A 26,052-nucleotide genomic window follows, 5' to 3' on the forward strand; every position below is an offset into this window, starting at 1 on the left:
CTAGCATTGCCTCGGGCTCAGCAGTTTATGGTTAGAGGATCAATGGATAATAGTGCCAACTTGGCGGTGGTGAACAGAACTAAGGAGGTCACTTTGGTAGAGATATAACAAGGTCTTTGAACTTCACTTTCCTCTCTTAGCTCAAAATCTTCATCCCATGGTTACTGTTTGTAATTAGATTGAAGGGAAAGAGAAAAGTCATGAACTTCCTGTAGATTAGGAGACCCAGGAGTCCAAGAGAAGCTTGCCTGGGCAAGTCAGTGCTGTTTCCAGCCTCAGTTCCCCCACTGATAGGATCAGAGATTGATAAAATCTCTCATAGCTCCTGTGAAAAACAATCAAACACAGAATTACCATAGGACCTAATAATACCTCCTAGGTATAGACCCAGGAGAAGGGAAAATATTCAACTGTACAAAAACTTGTACATGTATTCACAGCAGCATTATTCATAAGAGGGAAATGGTGGAACTATCCCAAATGTCCATCAGTGGATGAATGAATAAACAAAATGTGGTCCATCCACACGATGGAATATTACCCAGTCATAAAAAGGAATTAAACGTTGATACATGCTACAATAGGACCCGCCTTGGAAACATCAACCTTGAAAATAAAACAGCCAGTTATTTTACCAGCAAAATGGGTTTTATTCAGGAATAGTAGAGGAATTGTAACTCAGGACATGAAAAACTATAAAACTATTGGTAGAAAAGGAACAAAGGATATAAAACATTACCTTATAGAAAAGGAGGAATTTGGGAGGGTCTCCTTTGGAGGAAAGCAAGAGTTCAAGGTAGTGACAGTTTCTCATTGGCTGAGTGGTGGCAGGTTATCATCGGCTGGGCCAGGAGAAAATCATCCTTCATCCTGTTGGGGTAGCAAAGTAGACTTCTTCCTGTTGGGGTTTGCATTTGACAATGAGTCAGGAGGGCACAGAGCTCTCTCTTCTGAACTCCTGACTTTATTTATTGAAAGAGAGAGAGAGAGAAAGAGAGAAGGGGCAGAGAGCGAGGGAGAAAATCTTAAGCAGGATCCAGGTCCAACTAAAAGCCCTGCACGGGGTTTGATCTCACAACTGAGATCATGACCTGAGCCGAGATAAAAATTCTGACACTTAACAGACCCAGCCATCCAGGTGCCCCCAACTGTTTTAAATGAGGTTGCCTTCATTCAAGTTCACAAAAACATCATGCTGAGTCTTTCACGGAGTGCGAGTCACAGAATGTCAATGATATGATTTCATTGATACGAAATGTCCAGAATAAGTAAAATCATAAACACAGTAAGTAGGTTAGTGGTTGCAGGGGCTAGGAAGTGGGTTTGGGGAGTGACTTTGGTGGGTAGCTGTTTTCTTTAGGGGTGATGAAAATTTCTCCGAATAAGATAGTTGTAGCGCCTGCACAGCATTGTGGATGTACTAAATGCCACTGAATAGGACACTTTAATAAATGCACTGAAGTCATGATACATAAAATGTTTTCTTAAAATGGGAAAGGTGCACAACCGCTATGTCTCAGGAACCTTGAGGATACAGAATTTTATTCTATTAAAACTATACTCTTATCATGAGCAAACTTCACCACCTCCCCAACACCCCTAATACCCTAACAACCCCGGCAGGGAACCCCATCTATTTACTTTACGGGAAGCTCCGCTAGCCCAATCCAGCGTCCTACACGCGCTCGGTTTGTATAGCCACGCCCACTCACCCCGCTATTAGCGGCCCCGCCCCCCACGTGTTTTGCACCAGCCCCGCCCCCTTCACGCACTGGCTATGGCTCTCGACAGAAACCAGGGACGGAAGGCTTGGAGCGACCTCATAAATAATGCATCACGTCAGCGGCCAGGGGGGTGTGGCTTCGACCCTCGCCTGGCTGAGTCATGAATTATGCATATTAGAGGCGGGGCCTGAAGGTGTGCGCGTGTCGGGGCGGAGTCCCGGCACGGAAGTGGCCCCCTCTGGTGCCTTGAGAGGTGGGGCCATCCACGCTTCATGAATATGCAGCACATCGGGGCGGTGACTGTGAGCTTCGCCAGGCCCATAGGGGGCGCGATCTGCGGCATTCATGAATAATGCAACAGTCGGCGGGCCGTGCAGAGGTGACTGCAGGCTTCATTAGATCCAGAGGGGGCGTGGCCAGCCGTGTCTCATGAATAATGCAGCGCGTCAGCGGGCGGTGGGGCGGGGCGGGGCGGGGCCGGCGCGCCGGCGCTGGAACCGGGAAGGGGGGGCGGGGGAGCGATGGTCGCAAGATGGCGGCGCTGAAGGAGGCTCGGAGCTACGGGCTGTCTTGCGGGCGGGTGAGCGACGGCAGCAAGGTGTCCGTATTCCACGTGAAGCTCACCGACAGCGCCCTGAGGGCTTTCGAGAGCTACCGCGCCAGCCAGGTGAGCGGCGTGGGGCCCGGCGCGATCGTCGGGGACGTCGAGGCGCAGGCCGGCCTCATGCGCCCCTCGCGGAGGCGTCCTGTCTTGGGGGCGCGGGGTCTGGCGTCCCGGGTGCTGCTCGCGGGCCCCTGGGCCGACGGGTCGCGGGGTGGGCACCTGTCCAGCTTGGAGCGCGGGTAACCGCGTTCCTTCACGGCGCTGGGAGGTGACACTGGCGGGCGGCCTGGGGGGGCCGAGGGGCCCCAAGCTCGCTCTTCTGGTCCGCGGCGGGGAGGAGGAGGGGAGGCGACTGAGTCGGCACCTGGAGGCGTCCGGAGCCTTTCTCGGCTCACCCAGCCACTGAGCAGGAACTGAACTGTTCACCTAGCTGGGGGACGGGAGAGGGGGTTGGGGAGGCTTGAGGCTTCTCCGTCTGGGTCCCAGGCAGGGTGGGTCAGTGGGGCACCGCGTTTGGGCACCTGTGGAGAACCTGTTCCGTCCGTGTGGGGAGGCTGAGTCTGTGCGTGAGGGCAGGCTTTAACACCAATGTAGCCCTTGGAATTGGGCTCACTCTTGGTTCTTGGGAGGGAGAGTTTGGGCAGAAACTGACAGCTTGTTTCCAACTCCCCTACCCCTCTCAGGTGACCCTGTCTCACTGGACATTTTTGGAGAGTGGGAGTGTTTTGGGTGGGGGGGAAGCTGTACGTGTGTGTCGGGGGGTCGCTGGCATGGTGCCTTTCCCAGGATGGGCGGTCTTAGTGGGCAGCTGGGAGGGAGCTCTGGCCACCGCACCTGGCTACTGACTCTCAGACTTCTCAGGGGCCGATTTGGGCCCATCTGGGGAAGTTAGAGGTGTTTCACTTCTGCCACCTGGCTCAGGGTGCGTGGGTTGGGGGGAGGCTGCTGTGTACCTTCTTTCAGGCTTGATTTGGGGGCACATCTGGGGCCCTGGTCAGAAACCTGCTTCTTCCCATTTCTGTTTGTGTCAGGACAGAAGTTTCAGGTGCCCAGAGTGGCCAGGACCTGAGGGGAAGTGGTTTGGGAGCCCCTTTCCTTGTTGCCTGGAAAGTGGGGGCTTTTTTAGTCATGAAGTAGTTGAGGAGGGGTCTAATGTCAGGCTCAGGGAGGCCCTGCTCCCTGTGTGTGTGTTTGTGTGTGTGTGTGTGTGTGTGTTTGTGTATACTGGGAATGGGGGGGCTGAGGGCGGGTGAGGAGAGAGACTAACTAGGAAGGAATGTGGCTTTCTTCCTGCCCCAGACTTGTTCAGCACCATTAGCTAAGTCGGGAATTTCTTCCTGTGTTACGTTCCCACCACTTTCCTGGTGCCCACCCTTCCCGTGCTGCTTCCCACTTTGGGGGGCAGTTTCCTTCCTGTCCCGGTGTCCCAATTTCCTATTCATAGAAGGAGTCTTTTTTTTTTAAGAAGACCGAGGTCTTCCCTTGTCAAAAGGATTCCTCAGGATGAGGCTAAGGCACCCTAGCAGGTGAGGAGTCGGGCAAGGGTGAGGGGTGGGGAGGACACTATGTCCAGCTTAAGTCTCCCTTGTGGAATTCCAGTCTGGAGTCTTTTCCCTAGGCAATTCTGACTTGTTCTGCAGGAAGGCGGGCTTTCCTAGAAACAGCTGAGGGATAGCTCATGAGTCATGTAAATAAGGTGAACTTGGTACCTGGTCACTTAGGAGCTCCGCCTTCCTGCCATGCTGCCCTCGCTTGATCTAGTCGTCCCCAAGGCCTGCCTGTGTGTCCACCTCATGCTGTCACACAGCTATTTTTAATTTAGGGTGTTAGTTACATCCCCTAACTAAGCTGGATCTTCCTCATGTGAGGGCGAAGGTAACTGCAGACTCCAGCTCATCCCACTTGGAGCCCAGCTGTGTATGTCAGTGTCGATTAGCCAGGAGGGGCTCCCTTGAAGAACTTTTCCAAGCCAGCTGGGCGAAACTTTTGAGGGTGACCCAAATTTGCATTTTTCTCAGAAGCTCGTGACCAGAGAACTGTATGGGTTATTAACAAAATCTCTGATACACGATTGTCAGTAGTGTCTGGAGTTTTCTATTCTATAGCACTGTGGTTATATGGTTTGCCAATGACAACTTGTGGAGAGGGTTTTTATTTTTACTTTTAATTGCAAAGAGGCATTTACAGATTCAGATGTGGCAGGGGACTGGAGAGGAAGTTCACGTGAAACTTTTCTCTGTGGCCCAAGAGAGCCTGTAATCCTAACTCTTGGAGTAGCCTGAGTAAAAGTCCCCTGTGGTTTCTCTCTTCAGAGCGGTGTGGCGTCTGAGCTGCCTTTGTGCAGACCTGATGGCCAGCTTGGAATGTGGCAGAAGGTAATATACACAGCTGCCACCGTCTAGACTTGGGTTTCGTGCAATTTCTCCTTGAATATAAAAAACCCAAGTGAGTCCCAGTGCAGCTACTCCCATAGATCTCCTTTTTCACTGTGTTTGGCTACTTCTGGGAGAGAAGAGAGCGGAAGCGTGGACCCATCCTTCTAAGATAGCGTCATGTGCTTGCTCAGAGAAGTGTTCCCTAGCCACTCTGAGGAAGTATCTGTCCTTGGGGCGCCTGCCTCAACCACCCAGCTATTGCATTGTTGGATTTAGTGGGCTTTGTTGCTGAGTGACCTTCTCTCCTGGTTTATAAGCTGCTTGGTGGTGAGGAGCATATTATTGTTCAGTAAAAATTGAGAGCCCAGAGAGGGACTCAAGAAGCCTGAAGATTATAGCCTATCTAGGTTTAAATCTTGGTTCTACCTGCTTGAGGCCTTGACCCAGTCAGTGCCTGACCCCCTCCCAGTCCAGATCCTCCTCTTTGGAGCTATGAGGATCCCAGTGCCTGACCTTCTCCCAGCTCTAGATCCTTCTGATCCTTAGGATTGTGTAGATCCCAGTATCTGAGCCCTCCCAGCCCTGAGTGCTTCTCTCAGGGTTGCAAAGGCAGGTTGCCCTATCTGCCTTGAGCTCTGGATCCTTCTCAGGACTGTTGAGGGTCCCAGTGCCCTGCTGTGTCTAAAGTCTGGCTCCTTCTCAGGGCTATGGGGATTCTTTTGACACATGTGTGGCTATCAGTGCAGCCCTGACACTTCCCCTCTCCTGCTGTGTTTTCAGCACTTGGTGTCCATACCCAGAGGGTATGGAACCCAGAGCTGGTTCCCACCTGGAGGTTTGAATAGAGACTGTGGGAGACAGGGAGCCTGGGCTGCATCTGCCTAAATCTGATTGACCACCTGGCTTGTGTAGAGCTACTTCAGATGCTGGACATTCAGAAGTGACCAAGATGAGTCCCAAGTGTCATGAGTTGACATTCTGGAAGCAGGAGACATATCGGTACAAAGAGCTTGTCAGCAATCAGCATCAGGAAGGAAATAAAATGGTGTGATATGATGGTAGGGTGGGGCTGCGTGAAAGGGTACTGATTGAGAAGGTGCTTCTAGGAGATGCCAGAGCTGAGGCCTCCCTGGTGAAGGGTCCTGTGCAGGGAGGGTTGGGGGTTCCAGGCACTCTGCCTTCGAGCTTTGAGACACAAGAGGCTGGGGAGAGTGTTGGGACACGGAGGTACTGGGGCTCTGTCCTAGGAAGGGTGTGTGGGGAGAGGAGGTGGAAGGGGACTGCAGCAAATAGTCCATGACTCTTGTAGAGGTGTGATGGGGGCTGTTTGCTGCTAAGGGGGCGGCTGTGTGGATGTCAGCTCGGGCACTGATGGCAGGAGGAGCCTTAATTTAGCCTCTGTTCTCCAACCACAGCAAGGCCCCAGGAGGTAGGCTTGTCTCCCCTTTCTGGGAGGTGCCCACTGGGCCCTAAGCAGGGCAGCTTCTTGTCAGCCCTGCTGTCTTCAGGAATAGCTGGGGCTGCCCTTCTTGGGTGTGGGCTGGGCCCCCGCTAGGCCTTTTGTCCAGGCTCGTGTCATCTTCTGGTAACCTTGGCCAGAGGCTAGCTTGTTGTTTCCCCTATGCCTTGGGGGCAGTGAGGGGGCTCAGAGAGTCCTCGTCTGCCTGTCCAAGATCACTCGGCCCAGGTTGCCTCTTGAGTTGGGAGGGAACTTGAGCCACTGTGACACAGCTATGAAAGGGGGTCCCTAGATGGTCTTGAGTTCTAGTTAAACTCCAGCATTCTGGACTCCTGCAAGCAGTGGTGACATGAGTGGCTGTATATATTCCTGAGGTTGCTGAAGTGACTGTCCTGTGCCCCCTACCCCCGAGAAAGCCTAAAATGGTGATAACCAACACCTATGGATCACACCCTCATGCCAGCACTGGCCTGAGCTATACACGTTAATTTATCTCACCTCTGTCCTTCAGCCCTATGGTGGGGAATGGCTCCCACCTCTCCGGTGAGGAAACGGGAAGAAACTCTGGGAGACCAAGTCACTGGAAGGAAATTCCCAGCTGGGATGGGACTGAGAACCAGGCTTCAGACTTGCATGCCAGTGTGTGGCTCCAAGCTCTGCCCCCTCTGAAGGGTGATCTGGCTGGCTGGGCCAGATGGAGCAGCCAGGTCCATTGATGTCAGGAGCATGGCTTCCTGTCTCCTGCCCTCTGGCTGTAGCGGTTTGGTTTACTTGTGTCTTTTCTTTTCTTTTCTTTTCTTTTCTTTTCTTTTCTTTTCTTTTCTTTTCTCTTCTCTTCTCTTCTCTTCTCTTCTCTTATTTATTATTTATTTATTTATTTATTCATGAGAGACAGAGAGAGAGGCAGAGACACAGGCAGAGGGAGAAGCAGGCTCCTCATGGGGCCTGGATCCTGGGATCATGCCCTGAGCTGAAGGCAGATGCTCAACCACTGAGCCAACCAGGCGTCCCTACTTGCGTATTTCAATGTGGGCTCTTGATAATTCTGAGTGAGGTGAGTCCTTTCTAGTAGGTGCGTGTCTCAAAGGTGCTGTGGGAGCCGGGGTTGGGGTAAGTGATGGAGGCTTCTGCAGGCAGCCAGTGAGGCTGTGTGAGGGGGCCAAACCCTGCCTCAGCCACTGTGACCCTTGACTAGGTTTCCAGCTCGTATGCTGTTCCTGCACCACGGTGACTGTGGTGATTGTGTGTAAACAGCAGGCAGCCTGGCGGAAACCCACCCTCTGTTGACTCATCGGCAAGGCCAGAGTTCATCACCCTTGAAGTAGTTTTGACATCATACCCGGATTGTGACATCTCTGGGGAGTCTTTGAAAATAACACTGCTTCTCCTGTTCCAAGTAACTCTGTGCTGGAGCAGACACTGGTTTCGGGAAATCTACTTCTGCGGCAGCAGCCCAGGCTGGCCATCAATGTTGTGCCTTTGGGCTTTGGCCTCCTCTGGGTCCATCATTTTTAGGGCCTTGCTTCCCTGCTCTCTGACTTTGATTTTCTCTTTGGTCTGTAATGAGCACAGCCTGGAGTTGTCTGAGATCTTACCGCCAGTGATATGTGGCTACTCCACAGTCATCAAGTGCCCAAAGGGACTCTTTTGAGAACAGTTCCCCCAAATGATCTCTGACCTATAGGTGCAAGGAGTGATAGACAACTACAATGTGTAGTTGTTTTGTCACTTTACTCTTTAATAAAAAAGCTGGTATCCAAATTAACCATCCAGAGAGAGACCTCCTGAGCCCACACCAAGTGGCTGCACTGTAGTCTGATGCTAATTATATTCTCTCGGCTCCGTCCCTCCCTGGCCACGTTGTGACGCAGCTCTTGGCTGAGTCACCAGGTCAGCAGGGCACGTTGGTGACTCCCTGCAGCCCTTCTGGAGGGGAGTGGGCCTTGATTGTTTGTGAACTTCATGGGGTTACCCAACTCCCATTTAATAGTAACATGTGTTGAGAAGTTTAAAAGGAGTATAGCCTATAGTATAGTGTAGAAAACTTGCAAAATACCTGAAAGGAGCAGCTTCTTGTTCCCATGGGCCCAGGCCATGTCTGTTGTTGACACCTTTGCACCTTCCTCTGTCTTGTGTCCGGATACCTCATCGTCACAGAGGTGTCCTCATATAGTGTTAGATCTTGCTTCTTCCCCGACACCATATTAGGTCTATTATTTAATGTAATATAATTTTATTTAATGTAATCGTAAGCTTTACTTTCCAGTGACTGCATCTCCCTTGCAGTGTGCACCCTAACCGATCAGTATTCCTCCAGTACATGAGTTTGGGGCACCATACTGATGGGGTAAGCGAGGAATCCTCAGGATTCCTGTGTGCTGAGACCCTTGTCTGCTGTCCCGTGCCAAGGGCTGTGCAGAGATGCTGAAATGCAGTGACGGGCACCCCTGGTGTGCCTGTGCCTCAGAGGGGAGCATGAGGCTGTGTGTGGCTGATGGGTACAACTTCTGTACGTTGAAATTGAGTCTTGGGAGAGATGTGGTCTGGTCCGCGTGGTGGATGGTCAGGGAGGGCAGGGTTAGAGGAAGAAGGCTCTGAGGGCCTAAGCTGGGGTGGCACTGGGGAATGGGCATGGAAACAGATGTGAGAAGTATTTGGTCAGCCACCTGTGGCTGGTTGGGGAGGCGGACATTTCTAACCTTTCCTGATTCTGAATGTATAGCAGAAACATCTTCACACACTCAGCTTTATTGTCATGCCTGAGCTGGGTTTGTGAGAGTCAGGTTATGTGTGGCTTGAAAAGATGTTGACAACTGCCTCTGAAGTGACTCTGGGCTGGAGGAAAGATGAGGGCAGCTGATCTGGGAGCTGCTGTGGGTCTGTGGTGTGTGGGCATCATTGTCATCATTGATGTCAAGGGGTGAGATGGTAAATGTGTATATGCTGCCTTATTGAGGCCAGCTACAGAGCCCACACCTTTCTGGGTTGCTGCTTTTGTTCCCAGATGTGAATGTTATGTGGTTCTTTCAAACATCCTGAGTGTATTTGGAAGGTGTTTTGAACTGATGTGGCAGCTCTGGAAGCCAGAAGCCTTTTTTTCTTCAGTTCTTAGATTGTGTTCTTTGCTCAAAGATAGTTGGATGCCAGGTTTCCCTTGTGCTGGTGTTGACCAGCTCTGACTATGGGGGAGCCAAGGCTGCATGGAGGGCAGGTGATGCTGTCTAAACCATAGAGAAAGTTGGGTCGAGGACTTTCCCAGAATTCTCAGAAGTGCTGTGGAACAAGTGGCCTTGGATCACCCTACCCTGTCTTTGAGAAGTTAATGAGCTGTCTATGATTGAGGACTGCGGTTAATCCTCCACACCTTTGTGTGGTTGTGGGTGTTCTCACTGTTCTTTAGATGGAAAGACTGAAGATCGACTCTGGGACAACTTTCCTGAATGTGTGCCCTTCCAGCTAACCACCCACTCCTACCTTGAGCTGTCGGTGGATGTCAGCTCCTTACTGATTGCCTTACTGTCCCTGTGTCCATCTTAGACATGTAGGGAAGGTGTCCTACTAAGGAGGTGCCTCCCTCAAAGGATGGTGAAGACCACGAGTTGGAGTCAGGTAGACTGGCTCCAGATAGCTCCAGATGACAGCCTGGGGATCCAGGCTTCCTTTTTTTTTTTTTTTTTTTAAAGATTTTTATTTATCCATGAGAGACACACAGAGAGAGGCAGAGACATAGGCGGGGGGGGGGGGGGGGGGGAAGCAGGCTCCCGGTGGGGAGCCCAATGTGGGATTTGATCCCCAGACCAAGGATCATGCCCTGAGCTAAAGGCAGGCGCTTAACCGCTAAGCCACCCAGGCATTGCTCCAGGCATCCTTCTGAGCCTCAGTTTTCCTGGGTTGAAGCAGCACCTAAGATAGTAGAGGGCACTCCAGGTCAGAGGATCCTGTCATCCCATCCCATCTGTCCCTCCCTCTCTTATCCCCCTCCCCGCCTTGTATGCATGTGTTAGTGTACCACAAATTTAAAATGTCTACTCGTTTGTCTCTATTATTAAGGATTTCTCTTTTAAATAAAGAAATGGCTTTCCCCAGATTCTTCAGCAGCTTTCCTATCAGAAGTCCATCCCACTGTGTTGAGGGAGCTGGCCCCTTCTGCATATGCCCCTTTTCCATCTCTTGAGCAGCCTCACCAGGTGGTGATCATGGAGTGGGCAGTGGGCAGGGGCCATACAGAGCAGAGGAGGGCAGGAAATGCTGACTGAGCTTCTGGAGAGACATCTGACCTGATCTGGGGGTGACTGCTGAATCCACCAGGCTGGTGGCCCCTGCTGATGGAGTATGAGAAGTCAGGCCCAGAGCTCTGGGTGCCTTGGCTCCATCTTTGCCTTCAGATTGCATGTGAGCGCATGGCTGTTGGGGAGTCACATAAGGGCAGCCTCAACGGGCCAAGCCCCCTCTCCATTGGAGAATGCTGTTCCCTTGGGATGGGAGGTGAGGGTTCTGTTTCCTCTGTTGTCTATCCTGGGCAAGTGGAGCCCCAGTGTGTAACAAGGGATTACTCCTTACATTTCCACATGCTCCTTGGCCTTTTTCTGATATGGGGACTGGCCCACTGCATGCCTCACCTGAACATGTGCATGTGGCCTCATCCTGTTTATCAGACTGACTTGGGATTTATTAGTGGGCTGAGGCAGGCCTAGTGCTTTCTGGGCGTGGGGGGTTCATGGTGGGCAGGCTAGCCAGGCTGCATCCTAGGGTCCTTACATCCCTGTGGGAGAGGCCCATTGAGAGCATGATGATTTGATAGTGGTGACCATGAATGATGACTACTAGGAGGGAGAAACACAGTGGGCTGTGGGCAGGAGATGCTGTGGGAAGTGGGGCAGGCGGAACCATCTGGGAACAGGCTGAGATTGCCAAAGTCTGCGTGAGATCTGAGAGGGTGGCCATAGGAGGGAGGCTGGGATGGTGGGACAGCTAGAGGGCACGGGTATTACGGGATTTGGGGTTAATTTCATCATCTAGCCGACTAAGCAGTGACTGCAGTGACCTATGCAGGTGTAGATGAGCTCCTGCCCCTGCCTAGGCTCACTGTGGGGGGACTGACCCAACTCTAATTTCATTCCACTGTGCGGAGAGACGTTTTCTTTGGGGCGTTCCATCCTATGACAGGCCATAGTCAGGGAGCCCTTGGGAGTGCTAAGACCAATCAGTAAGAGTCTTTACTGGAACCCCTTGGGAGTCTTTCTTAAATTTTCTCTTTCTTTCTTTCTTTCTTTCTTTCTTTCTTTCTTTCTTTCTTTCTTTCTTTTTCTTTCTTTCTTTCTTTCTTTCTTTCTTTCTTTCTTTCTTTCTTTCTTTCTTTCTTCCTTCCTTCCTTCCTTCCTTCCTTCCTTCCTTCCTTCCTTCCTCCTTCCTTCCTTCCTTTTTCTTTCTTTCTATTTTTGGCAACAGCTCATTTCCTTTATATCTTCCCCTTGTAAAGTGAGATTCAAGTTTCTTGGAGCCTTTTTATTTTTATTTTTTTAATTTTTAAAAATTTTATTCATGAGAGATGCAGAGAGAGAGAGAGAAAGAGGCAGAGACACAGGCAGAGGGAGAAGCAGGCTCTGTGCCGGGAGCCCGACGTGGGACTCGATCTCGAGTCTCCAGGATCATGCCCGGGGCCGAAGGTGGCACTAAACCACTGAGCCACCGGGGCTGCCCCTCTTGGGCCTTTTTAAAAAAAAATTGTGGTGAGATACGCATAACATAAAATTACCATCTTAATCATTTTTCCCCTTTCTTAACCATTTTTGAGTGTACAGCTCAGTGGTATTGTCTGTATGCAGCCATCATCACTCTCCATTCCCATAACTTTTCCATTTTCCCAAACTGAAACACTGTCCCATTGACACTAACTCCCCGTTCCCCTCCCCCAGCCCCCGGTGTCCACCGTTCTAGTTTCTGTTTGTGAATTTGATAACTTTTGGGATCTCATATAAGTGAGATCATATGGTATTTGTCCTTTTAAATTTTTTAAAGTTTATTTAAGTAATCTTTATACCCAGTGTGGGTCTCAAACTCATGACCCCCAAATCAAAAGTTACATGCTCTTCCGACTGAACCAGACAGGCGCCTTGGTATTTATCTTTTTGTGACTGGTTTCTTTCACTGATCATAATGTGTCCAAGGTTCATCCATGTTGTCATATGTGTCAATTTCCTTCCCTTGTAAGGCTGCATAATATTCCATTGTATGGATATACGACATTTTGTTTTATTTATTTATTTATTTATTTATTTTTTATTTTTTTAAAGATTTTTTTTCTTTTTTTTTTTAATTTTTATTTATGATAGTCACAGAGAGAGAGAGAGAGGCAGAGACACAGGCAGAGGGAGAAACAGGCTCCATGCACCGGGAGCCCGATGTGGGATTCGATCCCGGGTCTCCAGGATCGCGCCCTGGGCCAAAGGCAGGCGCCAAACCGCTGCGCCACCCAGGGATCCCTTTTTTAAAGATTTTATTTATTTATTCATAGAGACAGAGAGAGAGGCAGAGACACAGGCAGAGGGAGAAGCAGGCTCCATGCAGAGAGCCCGAAGCGGGACCCCATCCTGGGACTCCAGGATCACGCCCTGGGCCAAAGGCAGGTGCTAAACCGCTGAGCCACCCAGGGATCCCCAAGATCGATCGATCTTTCTTTCTTTCTTTCTTTCTCTCTCTCTCTCTCTCTCTCTCTCTAAGATTTTATTTATTTATTCATGAGAGACAGAGAGAGAGTCAGAGACAGGCAGAGGAAGAAGCAAGCTCCCCGTGGGGAGCCTGTTGGGAAACTCGATCCCAGGACCCAGGGATCATGACCTGAGCTGAAGGCAGACGCTCAACCACTGAGCCACCTAGGCTCCCTAAGATCTATTTTATTTTATTTTATTTTATTTTATTTTATTTTATTTTATTTTATTTTATTTTATTTTATTTTATTTTTCTTTTCTTTTCTTTTCTTTTCTTTTCTTTTCTTTTCTTTTCTTTTCTTTTCTTTTCTTTTCTTTTCTTTTTTCTTTCTTTTTTTTTTTCTTTGATTTTATTTATTCATGAGAGACACAGAGAGGCAGAGGGAGAAACAGACTCCCTGCAGGGAGCCCGATGTGGGACTCGATGCCAGGACCCCAGGATCACAACCTGAGCCAAAGGCAGACGCTCAACTGCTGAGCCACCCAGGCATCCCTAAGATCTATTTTCTTAACAACTCTCTTAAGATCTACCTTAACAACTTTACTATATACCATATAGTGCTGTTAGCTGTAGTCATCATGTTACATATTATATCTCTAGTGCTTATTTGTCTTATAACTGGAAGTTTGTACCTTTTGACCCCCTTCCTCCAATTTCCCCACCCTATACTCCCTGCCTCTGATGACCACAAGTCTGATCTCTTTTTCTGTGGTTTATCTTTTTCTTTTCTTTTTTAGGATTCCACATATAAATGAGATATTACAGTATTTGTCTTTTTCTGATTTATTTCACTTGAGTCCTCGTTTTCAGTTCTTTTGATTATATATCCAGAAGTTGAGTTGCTGGATCATATGGTAATTCTATGTTTAACTTTTTGAAAAACTGCCAAGCTGTTTTGCACAGCGGCTGTCCCATTTCACATTTTACATTCCTACCAGCAGTGCACAAGGACTCCAGTTTCTCCAGCCAGTGGTCCTCACCAACACTTGTTCTTTTGATAATAGCTGTACTGATGGGTGTGAAGTGTCTTGGAGCCTTTAAAAGTGTGTGACTCTCCAACAAGAGTTAGGGACTGTTAGGCTTCTGGCACCTGGTGGACCATTGATGGGCTCAGGAGTCCCCTTGTCACAGGTCACAGACCTGGAGTCCAGAGGAATCGGGCCATGTTGGCTCTCACACTTGAAGTGGGCTTGGGCTAGCTTCAGGTGCTGCCTGAGAGAGGATCTTGATCAGGGTCTCCTGAGTGCCGATGGCGAGAAGGGTAAGGAGAGCTATTACCATCTCCCAGCCCTCCAGTGGCAGGACTTCTGTGTCCTTTCCTGCCCTCAAACCAAACAGAGGTCCTGAGGGTGATGAGCAAGGCTAGGCTCTGCCCTTTGGGACCCGAGTTTGCTGGGCCCTTCCCTGGCCATGAACTCAGGACAGAATTTGTGCTTTGGTGAATTTACCTCTTTGTGTCCCCTATTGAATCACAAGGTGACAGGTGGAAAATGGGCTTGCTTTTGGGTTAGGAAGTGGCCTGGAGGCCCCTCAGGTCGGGTGCTGCCCTTTGGGACGTATTGGACAGGTAGGGAACTATGCTTTTTTTTTTTTTTTAAGGTTTTATTTATTTGACAAAGTGCGTATCAGCAGGGAGAGGTGCAGAGGGAGAGAGAGAAACATGACCCCCACTGCCCCAGGACCATGACCTGAGCTGAAGACAGACACCTAGCCGACTGAGCCACCCAGGGACCCCATATGCCATTGTCTTTGCTCCTGCCTTTGGCTTGGCTTTGGGGCTGGGGTCTGTGCCTGTGGTGCTGAAGGTGGATGAGAAGGAGGAATGGTGTTTTCTCTGACCCTGGGGGCAGATGCAGTTTACTTGCCTCAGGGCTTCTGACTCTGGAGGCCCTGTTCCCTGCCCCTGTCCTGCTGCCACCTTCCCTTTTCTTGCATGGGGATTTGCCTGTGTGCATGGGGCCCCATAGTTAAGCATAGGCTGGTTAGAGCAGGGCTGAGGGACTGGGCTGAGGCAGCCATCCCTTTATGCTGCCCTTCCTGGTGGTGAGGGCTTTTTGGAGTAGCCATTGGCCTACCATTGGCTTGAGGAGGGTAAGTGTGTTGGGAAGTTCCTTTTTTATTTTCCCCTTTTTACTGAACAGTGACTTTTTGGAGGAAATTCAGCTTCCTGATATGGACCTTGTGGTTTTCCCCACATCTGGAGGGGATGATTTAAGGGTTCTATAGTAACACTTCCAATAAGGAGAATGCCCACTGAATGAAGTCAGGACAGCTTGGTTTGCAGTAGCCCAGTGTGGAGCATGAGCTTAACATGGCTTTCCCCTTGACTGTGGTCACCTCCTGCCTGTAACCTCTCCACCATGTTGTTCTCGAGGTCCTGACAGGGATCCCATGCCTTGTCCATATCCTCACTGCTTGATCCCCTCCCCTTCCCTCCCCTCCCCTCCCCTCCCCTCCCCTCCCCTCCCCTCCCCTCCCCTCCCCTCCCCTCTCCTTCCTTCCTTCCTTCCTTCCTTCCTTCCTTCCTTCCTTCCTTCCTTCCTTCCTTCCTCTTTCTTGATTCTATTTATTTATTTGAGAGAGCAGAGAGAGAAGGTGAAGCAGAAGCAGACTCCTTGCTGAGCAGGACCCTGGGATCCTGACCTGAGCCAAGGGCAGATGCTTAAGCAGTGGAACCACCCAGACTCTTCTTTCTTTTCTTTTTTCTTTTCTTTTCTTTTCTTTTCTTTTCTTTTCTTTTCTTTTCTTTTCTTTTCTTTCTTTTCTTTTCTTTTCTTTTCTTTTTTTCATTCTTTTCTTTTTTTCATTCTTTTCTTTTTTCTTTTCTTTTCAGATTTATTTGAGAGAGAGAGAGGAAGAGAACATGAGAGAGTGCTCATGGGGGGAGGGCAGAGAGAGAATCTCCAAGCAGACTCACCATTGAGTAGAGAGCCTGATACAGGGCTAGATCCCAGGACCCTGAGACCATGACTGGGGCCACACTCAAGAGTCAGCCAACTGAGCTACCCAGGTGTCTTATGGCTGCTCTGTTTTCTGTACCATTAGTGGTAGAGGACTTCTTTTTGTTCTCAAGGAAACTGAGGTCTGCTGTGCGTAGTGTTGCTGCCGAAGCTGCTAGCCCTTAAAATCAAGGCCTCTGGCATGTTTGCTGCCATGTTAGGTGAACAGAATTGGATAGGGATGCCAATGAAGTAGATTGTTAGGGCATGTTCCTCTTTTAGTGCCAATGTTAGAGTCTAAAACAAGTTGGTAAACCATGACCCAAGGGGCAAATCCAATCTTCCAACTTGTGTGTATTTTATTGGGACAAAAGCATCGTTTATGGCTGCTTTTGCTGTATGACAGCATCTGAGTCTTTGTGACAGAGATTGTCTAGTTCTCAAAACCTATAATATTTATTCTCTGGCCCTTTACAGTAAAGTTCGAGAGCTGCTAGTTTGTGTTGGGATGGGCATGTGACTTGAGGACTATGTGTGTTTGTGGAATGTGCTGTCCAGGTCTCATACCCCAGGCCCCTGTGCCATGGCATGCTGCCCTGTGGGCCGTGGCTTCCTGTCACATCTCAGGACTGGACTGAGATCTTGGAGCATCCTTTTGGTCTGGCCCTTTCATTTCATTGATGGGATTCCTAGAGAATGGTGGCTGACCTGAAGGCATGTGGTGGTCAGTGTAGATTAAATTGATCCTCAAACCTAAGGGTGTCTGCTCTGTGACTGCCTCCCCCCACGCCTGATTTCATGCAGATTCAAAATGCTTCCCACACCATGTGCAAGTCCCAGCAGCTTTTCTCAGGCACAGTGTCAAGACTATTGAGGCCTCTGGTGGGCCTGGCCTTTTTATCTGTGACCTGCTGGTAAACTCTGGAAACACACAACATGGCAGGAAGGGCTAAGTGTAGGTGTCCCTGATGGAGCTGGGAGGGTGGGTATCTGCCTGCCATTGGAGTCAGGCTCTGGCTGTAGCATCCCCTTCCCCTTCCCCCCTCTCTTCAGCCTCAGTTCCATGGGGATACAGTGGGACCAGTGTCATCTTCCAAGAGAGGATTGTGCTCGATTAGGGGTTGGTTGTTTGTATGGGTGTCTTTCCAATGTGTGCTTCATAGCATGAAGCAGATGGGTCCCTTGTGTGGAGACAGTGGGCAGCAGGTGTCTCCTGTTTCCTAGGAGTGAGCTTTCCATGGGCTGGGGGGCCTCAATGAATCTTTCAGAGCTTTCTCAGCTCAGAATGAGTATCATCTATAAATGGATTCTGAATTAGATACCAGCAGCCTGAAAGACCTGGAGAAGGGCTTCTCAGGCAGGCCTGTCTGCCAAGGGGCTGAGGTTTCTGGGTTCTGTCAGCAGAAATGGCCTCTCCCCTCTCCACTCTCCCCTCCTCTTTCTTTAAAAAAGACTTATTTATTTGAGAGAGAGTACATGTGTAAGTGAGCCAGGGGGTGGGGTACCAGAGGGAGAGAGAGAATCCTGAAGCCGATTCTCTGCTGAGCTCAGAGCCTGGGTAAGGGGTTGGTCCCAGGCCCCTGAGATCATGACCTGAGCCAAGATCAAGGGTTGGCTACTTAACCTACTGAGCCACCCAGGTGCCCCTGCTGTTCTTATCTTTCGTTATTTCTCCTTTTTCAGAATCAAATAGGACTGTTGAATTGCTGTCGGCTGGGTGGGGGGTACAGTGCAGTGGGGAGGATCTATGGGGTACATTCCAGTGTGGAGAGACTGCAGGGAGATGTCTGAGACAGAGACAGGTCACAGCTAGAAGAGTGTGTTCCTTCCTTCCCTGGTCACACTATTTTTGGTGTTGGACGCTCACAGATGTCTGCTTGTTCCAGAGAAATGTGCTCAGCTCACAGTGGATCTGGCAAGTGGGATGAGGACAACCAGCACTGGTCACTTGTGTTCAGCTTGTTTCCAGCTTACTTTGGCACTGGGATGAGGCCTTGCTGGCTTCCTTACCTGTGCAGGGGTCCTGCTGCTTGGGGGCCTTGCTCACAGAGTGCCACAACCTAGTAATCTGTGCTAGTTCCTCCTGACAGGAAGTGGAGCTGCATTAAGGATTCTGAGACGGGCTTTGGCCTAGAGTGTAGGATTGATGATATGTGGCCCCTGGCCCTCCCTACCTTTAGCTCTGCCAGCTGATGTCTCTGTGGGGATGGTCCTGTCTTGTCTCTGAACAGATGAAGTTAATGCCCCTCCTCCTCCCTGGTCCTGGGTGAGCCTGGGCTGTGAGAATGTGACTAGTGAACGGGGTTTGCTGGTGCAAGGCAAGGCTCACAGGCTGTCAGCCGAAGTTGCGCTGATGCCATTCCAAAAAGACATGAGGCTTTGGACCCCTTTCTCCTCAAGGGTGGATGGCAACTCACTAGGGTCTATACCCCAGAGCAGTGGCCTTAACGCTTCATTCTGTGATCTTCAAGAAATTGTCTTGGTCTCTCATGTAAATTCACGGAAGCCCAGATGCTTTCGGGTGATAGGGATTGCCAAAAGTGTGATCTCCTAGGCACAGCTCAGCTTTGAGGAGTGGCTGGTTTGAGTGGATGTGGTATCACCTCAGTGCTCTCTTCTTAGGGCTCCTGGTGCTGTTCCCAGGGCTCAGCTGTTCAAGAGCAAGCATAGCGCGCGTTGCAGGTGTGGGTGTTCCTCTACTGTTGTGAAGCTCAGGGGGCGGACAAGCTTAGGGGTGTTACAGGCAGGTCACTGGAGGATGCAGAGCTCAGCCCTGGGGTGGTGGAACAAGATGCCTCACCTTGGCTGAGCTGGGGGCTGGTTCTGAACCAGCCTGCAGACCCAGGATATTGCCACTGCCTCGTGTTCACATGGGTGTCCAGTGGGCCTAGGCACAGAGGTTCCAGCTGTCTGAGCTTTTGTCCCTTGGGACATGTGAAGGCCAGGGTATGGGACAATCTATATTGTTTCCAAATCTTCACTGGTATTTTTTTTTTAAAGATTTATTTATTTATTCATGAGAGACACAGAGAGAAAGAGAGGCAGAAAGGCAGAGATAAGCAGAGGGAGAAGCAGGCTTCTCGCAGGAGCCCCACGTGGGACTCGAACCTGAATCCTGGGATCACGACCTGAGCTGAAGGCAGATGCTCAACCGCTGAGCCACTCAGGTGTCCCTTTCACTGGTATTGAAATGGCTAGGTGGCTGCAAAGATCAGAGCAGGACACAGGGCAGGAAGGAGTAGGGGAGAAGGAGCTGGCTATACAGGGACACCACCCTTTGGGCCTCAGTTTACCATCCTGCTGTGTGGGAATCATCATTAGATTTTGGGTCTATGTCTTCCTTAGATGCTATAGCCCTGGCTGTCCAGGAGAATAGTTAAGGCCTGAGGTGTCTCAAAAGTCAGGATTTTGCTCCTGCATTCGATCCCTGGGTTGGAGGGTCTCCTGGGTACAGACATCATAGACCTCAGGCCAACTGGCTCCTCGAGTACTCAAGGCTGCAGGGTCTGTGTGAATCCCCAGGACTTGTTGACTGGACCAGTTGGTGGCAGGATTCGGTGGTGGCTATGGAGGGCTTCCCACAGTGGATGCCTTCTGATGTCAGTAGCATTTCTCAGGACAGCCTGCAGGGTGTGTTGTTGTGTGTGTGTGGGGGTGTCTGTTCATGTGCAGACACTGTTGGGCCTTAGCCAGGATGCAGCCCAGAAAGCTCTGTTTGTTTAAAGTTGGGCTTAGTGTTTCTTGTTACTTTTTAACCTATTGACTAAGCCTATGGGTGGTGCTGAGCTTACCTTTGGCTTGCAGGTAGAGTCAGGAGGCCCAGAGTCTGAGCTCTGTAAGCTGGCCCAGTTCTGGGGAGATGACCATTGATTGCTGTTCTGAAAACCAGGTTCCAGGCTTGAGGGTTTTGAAGCCTCTAACTGCTTCCCCTTCTCTCTGCCCTAGTTGTAGATGAACATGACAGAAATCAGATGTGCACAGCAGTTTTATGTAGGAGTCCAGGAGGAATCCTGAAGTCTGCGGAAAATTTAGGGGAAATTTAGAAAAACGAGCTCCATGTCATCGTTTTTACTCAGGATGTGTGTTGAGATTTTGGTAACCCAGATAGTCACAAGATTGCGTTAAAAAAAAAACAACAGGAGTGACATCAGTCAGCCCACATCACTTAGACCAGCTGGCCTCCTGCCCTGTACCCACTTATGGAGCTGGCCTTTCTCAGCCCCTGTCTCAATGCGGCCCATCTGCACAGTGGATGAGCACCCATCACCCAGGGCCTGAAATGAAGCAGTGTGTGCCTATCTGCTATACACTGTGGCCACCTGGAGAGTCGTCCCCCAAACTCTCTGGCCTACGTGAGGCCTGGGCAGTGGGTAATGAGTGAATGGGATGTCTATTTGTGGGGTCCCAGTTAGACTTGGGCATCTAGCCCAGAGTATATGTCCTTAACATTGGCCAGGCTGTAACCAGGCCCCAGGTATGACAGCAAAGTAAGCAAACAGCCTCCAGCACCTGACCCTGTGCTGGGCAGTGAGGTTCCCAAGTGAAGAGTGACAGGCTCATGGGCTCTAATCCTGCTTATGGACCATAGAGCTCCCTGGAGAAAGGATATTTGCTGGGACCTGAAGGAAAAGTGGTGTGCCTGGGCCCTGAGTAGGTGGTGGGGAAGAGCCTATACCCTGAGGAGATCTGGAAAGATACACTGGGGGAGCAGCCTGGCCCTCTCCCTTGGGTGCCATGGTCAGGGTGACAGGTCAGAGAGAGCTGGAGGGTGGCCAGGGGGTGCCACACCACAGGGTACCACATGCTTTTGGGCCTCAAGACTCAGTGCACTGTGCCTACACCTATAATGCTCTTCCTCCAGGTCTTCCTGGCCCTCTCCCTACCCTTCCTATTTCATCTCTGGTCAGAGGGCCCCTCTTCCATGTGCCTTCCAGCACTCAGTGTGTCCCCAGAGGCCAGCCTGTTTCTGTCACAGCTGTCTGGGGCTGCGTCAGCACACAGGGGCTCAGTGAATCATTTGTTATCAGATGAATGTGTGGGAGGGCCTTGTCAAGAAGGAACACAGGTCCTGTGTGATCTCCTGATCCAACTCACCTTGCACAGTCTGTTCTGTTAATCCAAGTGCGAGGATCTTGCTATGGGTCTGGATACTGGCAGCTCAGTTCCCATGGCAGAGCCCTGGCCTGGTGGCTATAATTCTTCCGTGGAGGCCTCTCCATGTTCATAGGTTTGATTTTCTCACTGTTCTCCAGCTCTGTCAGATTCCTTTTCCATAAAGAAAGCCCTGCCACCTCCCTTTCACCTGCATTATCCCAGTTCTCAGCTCAGGATGGTGATGTTTTCTCAGCACCAAAAAGGCGCCTCTGAAGCTGCTTGGAGCAGCAGCATGGGCCCACAGGGTAGACAGTGTAGTTGGACATGACCTCGAATGGCTGCTCACGGCATCTTCCCTGTAGTAGGCCTGGGCCTGATGTGCTATACGGATTTTAACACTTTTTGAGAGGCACCTGGGTAGCTCAATTGGTTGGGCAGGCTGCCTTAAGCTCAGGTCATGATCCTAGAGTCCTGGGGTTGAGCCCTGAGTTGGGCTCCCCCTTCAGTGGGGAGTCTGCGTCTCCCTCTCCCTCTGCCCCTCCCCCGGCTTGTGTGTGCATTCTCTTGCTCTCTGTCTCTCTCTCTCAAATAAATAAAATCTTTTAAAAAACAAAACACTTTTCTTTTTGAGCTGAGTTACCTTTTTACTAAGTAAAACCAAGTGTAAAGTGCACTTTCTAAAGTAGGTGACAGGAGTGGGGGCCAGGGAGTCTTAGAGTGTGGCCTGGCTCTGTCTAGGAGCTGGTGGCCCATGGCAAGTTCTTGGCCTTGAGTGGTTGCAGGCAGTACCTTCCCCTGCAGGGGGTTTCCAGCCCCTGTGGCCTGTCTGTGGTGGGGGTGCCCTGGATAGCAACATCAGGACCACTTGCTTGGGGCCCCAACCTATATGTTACTAGCAGCCAGGCTCGTGCCCAAAGTGTTGGTAAATCTGGTCAGGCTGCTGAGTAGTTTTGCCAGGCAGGGGCTTTTGGATTCTGCATTTATGGTCCCAAACTTTTTTTTTTTTTTTTTAAAGAAAGGATTTTATTTACTTATTCATTAGAGACACACAGAGAGAGAGAGAGAGAGAGAGGCAGAGACACAGGCAGAAGGAGAAGCAGACTCCACGCAGGGAGCCCGGTGTGGGACTCGATCCCGGGTCTCCAGGATCACACCCTGGGCCGAAGGTGGCGCCAAACTGCTGGGCTACCTGGGCTGCCCCGGTTCCAAAACTTCTTCCCTAAGTTGGTTTAGAAGCAGAAAGACGAAGGCCATCAATTTTCCTCATGGAGCACTGACATGCCGCATGCCTCATATACTGGCACTTTGTGATGTAACAAGTGGCAAATGTCATCACTGAGGTTTGTCTTCCTTCAAAGACAAGGCTTTGGGAACTCCCATGTTCAGGGTACTGGAACGGCCTTGGTGGGGACATTTAACTTTTCAACTCTAAACATTTGCTCCTAAGTTAGCTGGTTGCAGGATTTTCTGTGGTGGGGGGTGGGGTGGTGGTCCCTGTTTGCAGAATGGACTGAAGCTGGCTCTCTCTGGGTTCTGGCTGCCCTGTCTGAGGCGGTGTCATTGCAGTACACCCGGAGTGAATGTTTGCTGCTTGCCAGTGCTTCTGCCTGGAGCAAAGTTGGTGCGGACCAGCACCTCTCCCTCCTCAGGGGCCTGTTCCCCTCACTTCTCTCACCTGAGATGCTGTCCATCCTCTTTTGACTCACTTGACTCACTCCTATCATGCCCATGCTCCATAGAAAGTACTCTGTCAGCATAGATAGCTCTGTGGTCACAGCTCCCGGAAGCTTGCCTCTACCCACAGCCATAGGGCCTGTTCTGTGTTCTTGTGGCCCATCACCCCAGGGTGGCTGTGTGTGTTCCTTGGGGCCCCTGCTGTCCACCAGCCCTTGTTCATCTCTGACTTCCCTGAGTCAGAGGACTGAGAGTGTGGTTTTCTTTTTTTTTTGAGTTAGGCTCCACGCCCGGTGTGGAAGGAACCCAGTGTGGGGCCTGAACCCACAACCCTGAGATTAAGACCTGAGCTTGAGATCAAGAGTTGGACATACAACCAACTGAGCCATCCAGGTGCCCTGAGTGTGTAGGGTTTTTTTTCCCCCTAAAAGAGGGCTCAAACCTCCCTCATTCTTCTTTTTTTTTTAAGAGAGATTGGGAGAGAGAGTACACAAAGCAGGGAGGGGGGAGAGGGAGAGAGAGAATCTTAAGTGAAATCCACACCCATCACAGAGTTGGATACAAGGCTCCATCTCACAATCCTGAGATTGCGATTGCGACCTGAACCAAAATCAAGAGTCAGAGACTTAACTAAGTCACCCAGGCGCCCCAAGAGTGTGGGATCTAAATGCAAGCTATTGAGCCACAGTGATGGGGCCACTCCTGGGGCCTTCCTATAGCCCACAGAGCTCTGGTACATTTGGTGGTCTAATACCGGGCTTCTTCCAGTGGTTACAAACCCCTGTCTCAGCCAGCAGTACCACTCAATGCCACTGGGGGATCTTAACAGTGGCAGTGAGTGTTGGTTATGTGTGTCCCATGCCCATATCACCCTCACAGCATGCTTAGGGCCTCTGCTGCTCAGATCTCCGTGTGGTCTCCTCCTTGACTGCAGGGCCTTTCTTTGGAAGTCTCCTCTTCATTGTCAGTGCCCTCACTGCCTCCCTACCGTCCTACCCATTGAGAGACATATTCCCAGAGCCCAGGACTCTCCCCAGGACAGAGTGTGCATGTGAGGGCAGCATACACCAGGCCTTTGCTGTGAGCCCATGGATTTGATTGGGCCTTCCTTTTCTGGATCAGTGGCTTCTGATTTTATTTTGCTTTTACATGTTGTGACCAACTCTTGAGTACCACCCACGTGTGTCAGCCATACCTGTAGGGAAGTGCCTAGGATCGTGTTCCTCATACACAGCCTCCTCATACACAGCCGGGGCCAGTGGGTCCTGCCCCATGACTCCAGTCCATCCTTGCCTGAGTATGTGGCCCCTGTCCCAAGATGCTAGTCCAGCCTGCCCATGCAGACCCAAGAGAGGGCCCAGCTCTCAGCTGCTGCCCTGTGGGTTGTGCCTTACCACCCCCCCCCCCCCCCATGCCTTTCCCACTTCCTCTTGCACACCAGATTATCTGATTCTTCCTAATTTTGTGGTAGTGCTGGGCAAAAGTGATACCTCCCTCTCATTGTTTTGCTGGTGGCTTCTGTGTTTTAGCCACTTGCAGCTATCTTTTTATTCTGTACTGTGTTCATTGCCATTTCCTGTTGGTTGGTCTTTTATTTATTTACTTTTTAAAATATTTTATTTATTTATTCATGAGAGAGTCACAGAGAGGGGCAGAGACATAGGCAGATGGAGAAGCAGGCTCCCTGTGGGGAGTCCAGTGCGGGACTCATCCTGGGTCCCCATGATCACAACCTGAGCCAAAAGCAGATGCACAGCCACTGTGCCACCCAGGCTCCCCCGTTAGTCTGTATTTTAACGGGGCTTTCTTCAACATGGGTTGGCCCTGGTTCGCTGATCATTGTCTGCTGGCCGAGACGGTGAGGATGGCATTGTGGCATGCTCGTTCTCTCTCCCAGTTGTGACCCACCATACTCCTGATGGAGCAAGATTACCCCTCTCTTGCTGTGAGCTTTGGCCTCAGTTGGTTGAAAGGCTGAAAGTGGCACTTACTTCAAGGCTCTACTCTGGCAAATTAAATGTGTGAAGTTGGTACCCAGAGGCCTTTTGTCATTTCCTTAAGTATGACTGTTGACCAGGCTGGCTGGTGTCTTTGAGCACTCAGGCCATGTTGTCAGGCTCTTTTCGAGGGTCTTGGCTTTGTTTCAGCTTATCCCAGTGACATGTTAGTGAAAAAACTAAAGTGGCATTTATGAAGTGGAAAATCCTACTAAATTCTATATGGCCCCTGATGGTTCCCAAAGTCCATTCATACACATTACATTTTGACCCACAGCTACTGACTCTTGGAAGCAGGAACAGTCAGTTAGGACCATTCTGCTGAGCCATGTGAATTGCTTCCTGTCCCTGGGGCAGAGCAAGGACTCATCAGGAGGTCTGGGTACTTGTGCCATGCTGACCTCTGGAGGGACAGGGGTGTACCGTCAGCTCTGACCACACAGCTGCTTCCTTGAAGCCCGTGATTCTCCTCTGTCCCTCCATCCCTTCCCCCTGCGAGGACGTTTCCCATTTCTACCTTTGTCAGAGGAGGTAGTTGGAGGAGGAAGGCGCTAACAGTCCTGCTGGAAGAAAACCACATTCGGTGTGCAGGATTTCAGATGTCATGACTGGAGGGTTGGTGGGGCAGCTGTTAAAGGAATCCACGATGGGTATCCACATGGTGAGTTCTTGGCATCACCTGAAGGGGTTCACTCAACTGTTGAACACGCGGCAGACTTATTGTGGTGATATCTACCACATAGGTGACACATGTGGGAACATGAGCATGTCTAGTAGTCATGTTTTATTTAAATGGGCACTTATTATTATTAATTGTTTGTCATTACTTTGTTGAATATTGTTTGAAGTCGTTGATGCAGTTTTGGGAAAGGTTCTGTGGTTCTGATGGTTCTCTTGGTTTGGGGGCAGGGGCACTTCCGCCTGTTCCATCAGTGGTCCCTGGTGGGGCTTCCTGGTGTACCCAGAGCATCTAGGTGTCCTTTTGCTCACCCCTTGTCCCCTTGACCTGACAGGAGAACTGATGCAGATAGGTCATGTGCCTGTTACCCCTGCATTGCCTCTCAAGGTTGAGGGTATAAACTTGCCATGTCCTGACTACAGTCCTTCAAAGTCAATGGGGTCATTTCCATTTCACAGATGAGAAAACTGATTAGTGCTGGGATGACATCCATCTCACCCAAGATCACATGGCCAGTTAAGGGGTGGTCTCTGACACTTACTTGTGTCAGGGTTGTTTTGTTTGTTTTTTCTTTCTTAAAGAATGTCGCATTCTTTACAGCATTTAGAAACTTCGAAGTGCGAACTGGAGGTCACGTGTGTGGCAGAGCTGGTTTGTGCTGTTCTATACCTTGTTTCAGCAGCCTAGTGACTTAGATCACCAGCCTATGAGACCATGCCAGAGAAGTTGAGTATCTTAATTAGGTCACATAGCTTTTATTTTTGAAATTTTTAAGAGATATCTTATTTATTTTTGAGAG

At 50.3% G+C, this 26,052-nt stretch overlaps 1 protein-coding gene across 1 annotated transcript in view; it reads left to right on the plus strand.

Moving 5' to 3' along the window:
- The first annotated feature begins 2,204 nt into the window (after positions 1–2,204).
- The window catches only part of ELL (elongation factor for RNA polymerase II), a 77,373-nt gene continuing 53,525 nt past the window's right edge, over positions 2,205–26,052 (plus strand). Inside the window, exon 1 of the mRNA XM_025989612.2 lies at positions 2,205–2,391. Coding sequence (XP_025845397.1) covers positions 2,257–2,391 — 135 coding nt within the window. The 5' untranslated portion in view covers positions 2,205–2,256. The remainder of the gene's footprint in view (positions 2,392–26,052) is intronic.

Source organism: Vulpes vulpes, chromosome 9 (genome assembly GCF_048418805.1).
Source record: "Vulpes vulpes isolate BD-2025 chromosome 9, VulVul3, whole genome shotgun sequence".
Lineage (NCBI taxonomy): Eukaryota > Metazoa > Chordata > Mammalia > Carnivora > Canidae > Vulpes > Vulpes vulpes.